We start from the raw sequence: 11,711 nt of genomic DNA, 5'->3' as shown, positions 1-11,711 counted from the left end.
GAATACAAATGACCACCACACTTTTCAGATTTGTCCTGACAAAAGAAAAAGCAAAAACAATGTAGACAGAAATACTTAAGTTAAATACATGGCAGTCAGTAGAGGTAAAGTAACTCACCTTTTGTTCTTTCTAACCATCGTTCCTGGAGTACTTGTCTATAGGCAATAGTAATGCTGGAAGCAACTTTAAGCATTTCATGTTTTATTTTCATCTACCCATCCTTCATCATTTACTGGTGCACACATGAAAAAAGAAAAAAAAAAAGGTAATAGTGTGAACATTCATGAAACTCATGGCTAGATACAAGTTAAAATCCAAAACAACAATCAAAAATAACACACAAACCATGATAAACCCAGGTTTTTTTTCTGTGTAAATATACGGAGTGAAAATAGATAAGACACTTCAAAGAGCTCGTGAGTGTACCTGAAGTAAAAGCAGCGGAAGAAACACAGAATCCCTTCACACTCAGATCAGTTGAGACACCGTTAATGTGGCTACGAAATGTTTACGCCTGCGTTTAGACGAACCGAACGACTGACCGAGCTGATGGCGAACTGCATGTTACGAAAGCGGCTAACCGAGGTACGATGCGTATAAGAGCATCCTGGCGTGACGCTAATGGGAGAAAACTTGGAGCTGGAAGCTTGGAAATCTAATTTGTGTCGTTTTTAAACCTTTACCTGAAAGATAAATTCAGGTCAAAACGGCTTCAGTCACATTTCCCTCCCAACTCTGATGTTATAATAATTATTAAACACAGTTTAATCCCTTGAAATTAACTAGTTGTAATCACACATTTGTCCTTTAATTTTAAAATCTGAATAAATGGGAGTGCAACAGCGCCCTCTTCAGAGGCCAGAGAAAAGTACATTTACAAAAAAACAACAAAAAAAAGTCAATCTAAATAGAAGCTTTTCTTTAATCTATACCAGCAGAAGTTCTCAGCTCACTTTCATCCATCATAAATCATATTTTGGCAACTGACAGCTCAGCATAGAGCAGAAATAATAAAGGAGAATCACCAGAAAGGCTGATGTGCATAGCAAGAGTTTTACCGTAATCTAACTTCTAATGTGTCCTGGAGTCATTCAGTGCGGTAACAGTGTTTTACTAACAAAAAAATGGCTGCAGTGTGTGGCTGTTCCCAACAGGTGGCGGTAAAAGGACATTAATGAAAACTTGGAACTCAATCCGACTGTTTGCTGATAGTAAACCTGATAGTTTATTCAGGTTCTAATATAAACCATCAGAGAATGAGAGTTTGGATATCAGGTTGTGATATTTACCCACCATGTTTTACCCCTAATGGGTAAAACACCTTTACATGTTTTAGGGAGGTAAACAAGTCAACCCTTTATTGCAGTTGCCTTTCTTACCGAAAGTTAGAGGAAATGCCAACCTTTAGCTGAAACGCATTTAGCTACAATTGATTGCTGACACCTCCGCCTCCAAAAGCATAGAATTAATGTAACTTTAGCTTTTTTTTTTATTTAATTCATTCTTTTTAAGATTTCTTGTTGGCTTGGGGTATAAACACAATGTAAGACAGAAGTCCATTTCTTTTAACCGCTACATGGTAGGCTAATATTTCTAGAAGATTAACATTTATCTTGCCCACACACTCAGTGAGTAGTAGGAAATATTTCTAGACATAAGAGTATTTTTTCTAAACTTTTCTCAAGATTTTTCAATGGAAATATGTAATTTGGTTTAAGGCTTTTAATAAATGTTTGTAAGCATCTGTTGTGCTATTTTATATTACTTGAATAGTTGTTAATAAAAACTATTAACTTCTAGGAACATTTTAACTTAAGTGAAGTAGCCTAAATGTATTTAGGAAAAATTATGTTTGCTGGTAAAAATGAAAAGTAGTTCTTAACCGTCCTGCGATCTTAAGACATGGAGTCAATGGGACCCCGCCATCTTTTTACCCTGTGCGTGGTCCATCCTGGTCACGCTGAACTTGCGCAGGCTTTTCCGATTTTTTTTGTTTGTGTGTGTGCATGCGCATGGTTTCGGGAACCGACAGTGATGGGAGAACCCTGTCAGACTTGACATCTGCTTTGCTCCTACAGAGCGTAGCGCTAAAACCACAGGAGGGTAAACCTATGCATCTCTGAGTTGCAATGATGCAGAAATATTCACCGCCTTTTGACTACTGCTCATTTTTCCAGGTGGCCGGATGTTTCAATCTAAAGACTTAAGATAAAAGCATGAGCCTTGGGGAAAGTAAAGAGGTGATTACAGAGTAACAACTCTAAAGTGATTATCAAATCAAACTCTGTGCAACAATTAATGCCAACATTGATACACCAAGTAAAACTCTTAAAAACGACAGAGGATCTGGACAGTGGAAAGAGATAAGATGTTGGGAACAAAAACAAGCAGCAGGCAGGTAAAGGAGGGTAGGTCCTTGAAGTTCAGATTGTATGAGCACAGAAGCAGCACCTGTGGCGAAGGCATGAGTGAAGCAGCAAAGAGTGGCACCAGGCGCAGCGCGGGAAGTCGAGTTAACGTGACAGACAGCGTACACAAAAGTCCGTTCGTCTCCCGGATTCACCAATACTTGACTTTTTGCACCGTTAGTGTTGTCCTCCTGAGACGGCAACGTCTGGATGTGCCAAGTCTCAAAAGAAGAAGAAAAAATGTTCTACTGAAGAGGCCAAAAGTAACTCAGCAACTAAAGGAGCCACAAACGACCAGCAGTTTGCTGTTGCCTGATGTCAAGTTCCATGAAGAATTGCATTGAACTTCTGTTCAGAAAGTTTCGTCTGCAAAAACAAAAATGCAATTTCTTTGTATTTGAATTTTGGGCTTGCTTTTCTATGTCATGTCTTTAAATTCAGGGCTCAAAGTGTCCATCCTCTGCTGCAACCTGGCAATTAGCCCAGAGCTTCAGTCTGTCATTTCTTTACGCCAGTTAACGGCCGTCAGTTTGACAGCTAGCACCTAAACAAAGTCGACCCGTTTAACAGCTGCAGACCTGGGTTATTACATAGTTGGGCTACGTTCTTAAGCTAAATGTAGTGATGCATCGAGGAATCTGTTGGACGATTTTTTTGCCTAATGGAGGACGCGTTAAAATCCAACCTTTTTTGAGTCAGTGAATGCACCATACGGAAGTGCTACCTGACTGCACAAAATACTTTTCAGAGTATATGCTACTACTGAGTGAAGACTCAAAGTTAGCTAGTTTCAGAATCAGTGAGGCGCTTAAAATTTAGAGGAAGCAAAGAGGTGTAAGAAAGGAAACCAAGTATAATATATGTCTGAGGTTCATAAAGGCTGCAGCAAAGCAAGAGAGAGCAAGACTTTCACAGACAACAGGAAGGCTGAATAGGATACAGCTTCTGTTTAGTAATGCAAATCACTTCTATAAAATGCTAAAGGTCATTTAAAATGTGAACTCCAGAATTTTAGTTTTGTAAAAGAGAAGTAGCTGTAATCTATGGTTAAACTATTTCAAAACATAGTTTCTGCTCCTAATATAAATAAATAATAGCAGCTTAAGGTAAGTAAATAAGGAAGAAACATATCCTGAATTCTGTTCTTGTATTTTCTTACACTATATATTAGTTTTCAAACAGAAATCGGAATATACTAAGGTTGGTATCGGCAGGTTAAAGTTGTACAAATAGCAAAGATTAGAACTTGGCAATAGAACTCAGATCGGTGCATCTCTGGTTAGCTCTAGCAAATCCTGCGCACAAATGTGCAAAAGGTAGCCGTCTGTAAAACACTTCCATGATGCATTTCCACCCTGTTATATGCAGCGGCTTAGACTGGTACGCGTTTCCCCAGGTCTGCAGTGATCGGGTTTAGAAAAAAAAAAAAAAAACTACTTTTTTTTCTTCTTTTTTTTTTTAAACAACGGCGGATGCTAGAACTTGGGCTGGTAAAGCGCCACGCGTCCGCTCAGGCACCCCGAGGCCAGCTGGCAGTGCGTTGGGGAGAACTTGGTGGTGAGCACCACGTCGCTGTGCGAGTAGATGGAGCGGATCTCCCGGAGGCAGCTGGTCTGGACGGGCAGGCTGTCGGCCAGCTCGCTGCAGCGCTCGTCGAAGGCCAGCAGGCGGACGCCGTAGCCGTACGGGGAGCAGATGAGCCGTCCGTCAGGGCTGAAGCACAGCTCCTTGATGTAGCCCCGGCCCACGTTGGCCTCCTCGATGTAGTGGGTGAGGCGCAGGGAGCAGCGGGGAGACACCAGCGGCCGCGTGGGCGCCCCCTCCTGGAACTCGTACACACAGGTCCACTGGAGGAAGCGAACAAAGGAAGAATAAAAGGAGGAACAAGTATGAGGTATCTAGACGATAAAGGTTATGCCAAATGAGCTATATCACTCTGTTTAGATTTTTAGAGAATTATGAAATCAAGCTGTAGCTGCTGTGATATAAAAACAGATGGTTACATCCTAACTGCTGTGGCTTAAAAACGCAGCATCTTGAAAAAGTACTGGTGCCAATTAACTTTGTCATATTTTGTCATGCTAGAACCATCAAGCTGAGCATTTTATGTGCTAAGTCAACACATTCTCGCGAAGCATTGTGAATTGGAAAGAATTTTTCAAAACATGAAGATGTAAAAAGTAGAAACTGTCCGTGGAAAGACATTTCCAGGTTTCTTTGGTATATCTCTACCTTTGCACATAGACAGATGTTTTATAACTTACCCTGCTTTACATTTTACTCAGCTTTATCCCTAACCCGGCTGGGGTTTGGTCTTCATGATGTTCCATAATTTGCCCTAATAAACCCTCTGAGGCTTTCAAGGACCAGCTGGATTTTATAGTGAGATTATATTAAACCCAATGAACTAAATCACAAATAAAGTGACTGGTGAAGGTCAGGAATACTTTTACGAGGCAGTAGATCTGGATTTGCGACGGCGCGAGAGGTTCCTCACCTCCTGGTCGTCCATGTTGCTGGAGCAGCGGATGAGCGTGGCCCAGCCTTTGGGATGCAGCTGCAGGGATGTGATGCAGTTCCCTCTGTCCTTTTCCCCTGGGATTTCAGGAGTTAAAACCTCCAGGCTGTTCCGTGGGGACAGACCTGAGGAGAGAGGAAGTTTGATCACAGTCCCGGAAGCCGAAGTGACGCTAGGCTATCAGCATCCGGCTAAGATCATCCCTGACCTTCTCTGTGAGGATGAAGCTTGGAGTCGTGTCCCTGACGGGGCGTCACGGTCGATCTAGAGGCCGATGTGCCTCCGTCTGTAAGAAAAAAAACCCCCAAACAAACAAAAAAAAAAAAACACTTTATTGTTTTGTTTTTAAATACCATTCCTTTAAATTCACTTGTTTAATTTGAATTATGTAAAAACAGATTAAGAATCACTGGAAAAATGGCTTCTGCAGGTTTCACCAACTCTAATTTAAGACTTTTTAAGACCATTATGCGCAACAGTAAAGTCCCATGAAAAAACCACAGAAAATATTTAAAGCCAATTTATTTTTCCCCAACTGATTTAAAATATTTAAGGCCTTATGTTTAGATACACATTTAAGATGTTTTAAGACCATTATGAATCAAATTTAAGACCTGTATGCTTCTGTATCATGACAGAAGTATACAAATAATAGTAATGATAATTGCAAAAATTGGCATTAAAAAGCAAGCTAGCTTTATCAACTAGTTACCAGCAGTTGGTTACCATTTTCACTGAGTTACAATGAAAATGTCTGTGCGCAATATTAAGGTTCTGCGAGAAAAAGGAAAACTTAACTTATTTTTTTTCCTGAATGAATTTGGAATATTTTAAGACCTTTATTTCTAGATATACAAATTTAAAACTTTTTAAGACCATTGTGAATGAAACTTAAGACCTGTATCATGACATAAATGTACAAACAAAAACGGCAAACGGAGTGAAAAGGTCTATGATCTCCTCAAAGTTTTGCACAACAATAAAGTCCCATGAGAAAAAGAAAACATATTTAAGGCAGAATTATTTTTTTCCAATTAATTTAACATATTTTAAGACCTTAATTTTAAATACATAAATTTGAGACATTTTAAAGCCTTTCTTGTAGATACACGTATTTCAGACTTTTTAAGGATGCCGGCCTGTGGAGATGTTTAAATTTGCTTCCACGTTCTTTTTGTTTTTAAACGACGGCTGCGTTCTGACCTGAACTGAGCGGGGTCCGTCGGGCTCGCAGCATGCGGTAGCTGCCCACTTCCAGGGACTGGGTGAGGTCCAGGTCGTGAAGGATGAGTAGGTACCCTGAGGAAGTCGAGATGAGCATCTTGGAACAGTCGGGAGTCAGACGCATCCTCATCAGATAGCGAGTGTGGAAGAACTTCTTGTGCGGGCAGCCGTCCTCCGTAAACCTGCCAGGGAGGACGTTTATTACGTTTAACAACACAGCAACATCTCTAATATGTTGGAATTACATTTTTTGTAGGGCATTTGTTACTCAGTTTATTGACAATAATCAAACACATGCAGTCTGGATTAAAACAAAAGAGGTAAATGAAAGAAAATGGCCTGAGGAGCGAGTCAAAAGTATAAATTTCAGATATTTACAGGATCATTTTCTGCTAAAGAGCTTTTTTGTGAATCTCTAAACTAACTTAAACTTCCTCTTATTACTTAACAGAGGTGATAAAGGGAAAGATGTTGATTTCACAAGACTTTCAGAGGCATAAATATTTCAAAATTAAATAAATTACAACTTCCTTGTAGAACCTCAGCAACCAAATAAGGTAAAACTTTGCAGTAATTACACCGACTACATGGAACGTGAAGCATTTCACTGAAAAACAGCCATTATGCTGTAGTTTAGAGATGATTACTAACCTTTTTTTAATTGCCATGTATACAATGCAAAAATCTTTATAAGCCATAAATTTAAAAAAAGAACAACTTGTACCAATAAAACTACAAAACTGATAGATTTATAGATACTTTTCATCCAAACTGACTGAGCTGGACTTCATTCTGAGCAGTGGTGACACAAATAAATCAATATAAATAAATAAAAATCAGATTTTTTTTTTATTGTAAAACTTAAAGTGGAAAGTATAGGACTGAGTGGATGTTTTGATGGACTTTTTATTTATTTTTTGAAAATCGATGCAAACCCAACCAACCTGTTGGTGTCCCATGTGATGACGTTGCCGTCAAAGCCGGATGTGACCAGGAGGCGAGTGTTGGTGTCGTACTCGATGTTCTTCACCCAGCTGGCGTGGCCGTGCAGCGAGCAGACCTTGGAGTTCAGCTTACGAAGGTCCCATAATGCAATGGTGGTGTCGTCGGAGCAGGTGGCAAACAGGCGATTGTCCAAAAACCTGGAGAGAGACGAGACGGTTTCAGCCGACCTTTGGCCTTTGAGCCTCGTTTATTCATTCATTCATATCTAGGAGACATTTAAAATCAACTTCAGATGCAGAAATGTGCTGTACAGGTCGAATAATAAAGTAAAAGTAACCCAGTAGCTTTTTACATACAAACTATATTAAGGTCAATAGGAGGGGGAAAAAAAGGTGAAGTTTTTTTTTCCCATAATATTGAAAATATGAAGAACTAACTATAGCTATTGATATCATATAGATATTTTGTGGTAATATTGTGATAACAATAAAAGTGATTAAAACTATTAATTATAATTTTTTTAAAGGTAACTGTATGGCTGTGACTGTATGTCAGCATTCATAGCCCCACAAACATAAATATTGCTCTTGAAAATCATTTATAATACACTTCTGTACGACACCATTCACATAAAGAAGTGTGACTTGTGTCACTAAGCAGCACACGGTAACTGAATTTAATCATATGTTGATATTTTCATTGGGGGTTTTTATACGTCATTGATTGGAATTTATAGTGACAATAAATCGAAATTCTTATTATCAACGGAAATTTATCACGATTAGTGACAAACGATACAATAAACGCCCACACCTAGAATTGAGTCAAAACTTGATCTCGTGAATAAAAAGTTAAAATGATGAGGAAAAAATTTGAAATGTCAAAAATATTCTGAATAATGTGGAAACAACATCTTGGAAGCAAAGAGGTGAGGAATATGCTGAAAACTGCGTTTCTTGCAGGAACAAAAATTCATCCATCTTAATTTTTTCTCTCCAAGTGACCCTTTGTGATTCAGATCAGCTTTAAAAACTCTAAATGTCTGATATTAAATGTGAGAAGTGCACCTTATGTTGTTGACACAATCCTCGTGGGCCTCTGTGAGGGTCTTGATGTGCTTGGATGAAATGGGGTCAAACAGGAGGACCTCTGTCTGCTCACAGGCCACCGTCAGCACAGACCTGAGCAGGGAGCACACAAACCAGTTACTGACCACCACAAGACAGGGATTAACTGTGTCATCATCCAAGTTATTCTACATTTAGGAAGGTGGGGGAATAGTGCAACAGTAAACAAAAACGTTATTATTCTAATGATAGTAGTAAAAACATGGAAAGATACAATAAGCACTGTATAAAATGCTCCAAGTTACATCGTTCAGATGTATCTCAGTAAATTGCAGGTATAGAGCAGCACAATATATGGAATCGCAATCATCATCACAACACAAACGTGTTAAAATATGGAAACCTTACTTTCTTTCAGTATAAGAAAGTATAACTGTAGATTAATTGCACACAGAAAGATATAAATCAACCACATATTCCTGTTAATTTTGACTATTATAGTTTACAGGCAGAGAAACTCGCTAATTTTTTACCTTCTATTTGCGTAAGACCGCTTACAAATGATTTTGATATTGCAATTTTAAGCTAAAAAAGTTAAGTGAAAGGGAAAAAGTCCTCAGTGTACAGTTTGCATAATCAGTTGTGATTTGCTACTTTGTGTCCGCTGAGTTTTACCAAGTCTGGATTCAGTTCAGCATCTAAATAAATACTTAACTCCTTTCTGCTTTACTTATCAGTACAGAATAGGCTGATTTGTTGACTGTTTTTAACAATTCCACAGCAAAAGATGCTTAATATTAGACTTTGACAGAATTTAAAGCTAATACTATGCTACTTGATGAGTTCAGTTAGAAAATATTTATATTCAAATAGGATTTTACATTTAAAATCCAAAATATATATATTATGTACAGCAGCAAATGAAATTTTAGGAGTGTGTCTACACCAGTTAACGATTACTCAGCAACCAAATTAGTTGGCGATTATTTCAATAATCGATTTATCACGGTTAATCGTTTTACCCCAAATCTAATTTTGGGTTAGCATGAGCTGCAAGCCATAATCGTGGAAATGAACAGAAGTAAAGCACTCTGTGTGCAAATAATCTATATTCGAGTTTGACTCATTTCGATCATAGTCGAACTTACTGAGACGCACCTGCGTATGTTCAGACAGCTGAGGCCAACAGTGTGCACAGTGTGCAGGAAGGACTTACCGCTGTCACATGAACACACAAACAAACGTGACCCAGACAAGACAGCTTGACCCGGTTTGGCTGCAGGATTTAGGTCCTGCATCTGGTGTCTAGTCAAGGACGCTCGACTGTCCTCATTAGCTGTGACTGCTGTGGGGAGCTTTCTAAAGACACGCAGCACTACATCACGCATGTGACGTGAACTTCAGATCAAACTTCCAAAGATGAAAGGTATAAATTGTGAAGCACAGAGTTGTTGCATGTGCCATTGCAATCAAGTGAAACCTGCGAGGTCTACGACCACTTCCTAAGACATCTCAGTACTTACCCGTCCGGTGAGTACTCCAGATTGAATACAGCTCCGTGGGTCTGAGAGCTCAGATTGACCGACTCCACAGCCGGGTTCATAGAGCAGTACAAGCTGGTCATTGTCCTGAAGTTATCCCTGGCTGGGTCTACAAACAGCCCCCGTCTGACAGTCCTGCTCTGCAGCCAGGAAAACAGGCTGTTTCCCTTGTAGCCTTCGCTACTGGAGCTCCCACCGCTCGCCGCCTGCGGAGCGGCGCCCGGTGAGCTGCGGGGCTCTTCATCCTCCAGGCGGGGAGGAGAGGAACCAGCGCTTCCCTCCGGCTGGTCCTCGCTGCTGCTCCCCGGAGGCGAAGCACAGACCCTCTGCGGGGCGTCTTCTTCCACCTCCGACTGTGTCGGTCTTCCAACGGGGTCTTCTTTCTTGCCGGTGCTGCTGGGCCTATCCTGCGACTCGTCGGCGTCCTCGCTGTCGCTCTGGTGTTCGGAGCTCATTGTGGCGGCTTCAGCCCGTCCGCACCGCGGCTCGTGTCTCCGGTGGGGTCAGCGTCTTGCTCAGCCGTAGGAAACAGACAGGATACAGTCAGCTACCGAGCATGAATTCACGTCGAGTTCGTTACACGCTTAAGGTGCCATAACGGAGGACTGTAGCAGCAGAGGTGCGGTGGTGCAAATCTATTTTGCTGCCAGATTTGGCAGCGCCTCTACGCCGCCCATCAAGACAACCAGGATTAGCTTCTATCTGACCGGAAACAGGATCCGACCCTTCAAAATAAAGGCGCGACATGGATTTATATTCGCGGTTCTTTTGTACAGATTCCGCAATTAGGACAGACGTTTTGGTTTTTTTCTTGTGTTTTGTGATAAAAGTAAATAAACAAACAAACAATAAATAAATAAATAACGAGAAAGAAACGTATAAACTGATGCTGCTTTATTAAGAAGGATGATGTATAATTGTGTTTCGTTTACACAAAAGCAGATAGGCCACCTACAAGTGCCAAAGCTTTCAAAAGTCACCATTATAAAGCATCATCAAAAACATTTTTGTACTGTTTGAAGTTTAAAGTGAATCCCTTCTATATCAAAAAGAGTGAGCCAACCTTCCTCTGACTGCTAGGAGTAACATACTCCTTATTTACTTATTGCTGCAAACTGCTTGACAGCTGGCTGAGTGGATTAAACGTTCTGACTTCAGAAACGACCACACAAGTTGATAGTTTGTTTGTATTTAGCAAGCTAACACCAAAATTGCATTTGTGTACCACTAAATTGGAACCCACGTACGATTCGTACGTGGGTTCCAATTTAGATTCAGATTAAAAACAAACACGAGAACAGAAACCTCAAGTAGCTTCACTATGACCCTTTTCATCTCATAACGTTCACTGATAAGTTTTATGGAACATTTTTTGTTGTTGAAAATATAACACCAGAACCGTGTTGAAAACAAAGAACAGCACTGGAAGAAATAGTTTTGCCTTACCTGTATTTGTTGGAAAACACATTAACGCTAAAAGATAAAGAAAAATATATTAGCTTATCATTTTATATATAATTATAAGGATTCCTTATCTGTTTCAGAGTTTTGGAAATAAACTGGGTAAAAATGTGACTTTCTGAGCTGTAAATTGAAGAGCTCGTGCGGATGTTTATGTATTTCTTCGGCAAGTTTCAACGTTTTTGTTCTGACCAAAACAAATACCAGAAGAAAGTGACGTAGTTCCGCTTCCTCGTCCTGCTGCACCTATTGAATTCGTTGCTGCCATCTGCAGAACAGATACTGTCACTACAATGTATCGTGATAAGCGAGCAGAAAGAAAGGACGTTTTAGGTCGGGTCGGTGCACAATGGACTTCCTAAATGCAACATGTAATATTTATGATAAATGCACAATTTTCGATTTTTGAGCCCAGATCAAATGGGGAAATATTGTACTTAACTTTTGTTCCCTATTAAACATAGTAAACAAAACGCTGCTTCTGAGAAAATAATGTTTTTATATACACTGCTCAAAAAAATAAAGGGAACACTCAAATAACACATC

General features: G+C 39.9%; 1 protein-coding gene across 1 annotated transcript; it reads right to left on the bottom strand.

The window, feature by feature from the left end:
- Window positions 1-364: 364 nt before the first annotated feature.
- wdr32 (WD repeat domain 32) lies at window positions 365-10,404 on the bottom strand. Its single transcript, XM_007569495.2, has 7 exons — window positions 9,687-10,404; window positions 8,164-8,277; window positions 7,096-7,293; window positions 6,131-6,333; window positions 5,136-5,213; window positions 4,907-5,052; window positions 365-4,256 (listed from the first exon to the last, which is right to left on the bottom strand). The coding sequence occupies exons 1-7, from the start codon at window positions 10,157-10,159 to the stop codon at window positions 3,885-3,887; spliced, it is 1,584 nt and encodes a 527-aa protein (XP_007569557.1). The 5' UTR covers window positions 10,160-10,404; the 3' UTR covers window positions 365-3,884.
- Between the last annotated feature and the right edge of the window lie 1,307 nt (window positions 10,405-11,711).

Source organism: Poecilia formosa, unplaced genomic scaffold (assembly GCF_000485575.1).
Source record: "Poecilia formosa unplaced genomic scaffold, Poecilia_formosa-5.1.2 Scaffold241, whole genome shotgun sequence".
NCBI classification, from domain to species: domain Eukaryota; kingdom Metazoa; phylum Chordata; class Actinopteri; order Cyprinodontiformes; family Poeciliidae; genus Poecilia; species Poecilia formosa.
The sequence above is the reverse complement of the archived record's forward strand: the minus strand, read 5'-3'. Positions and strand labels throughout refer to the sequence as shown.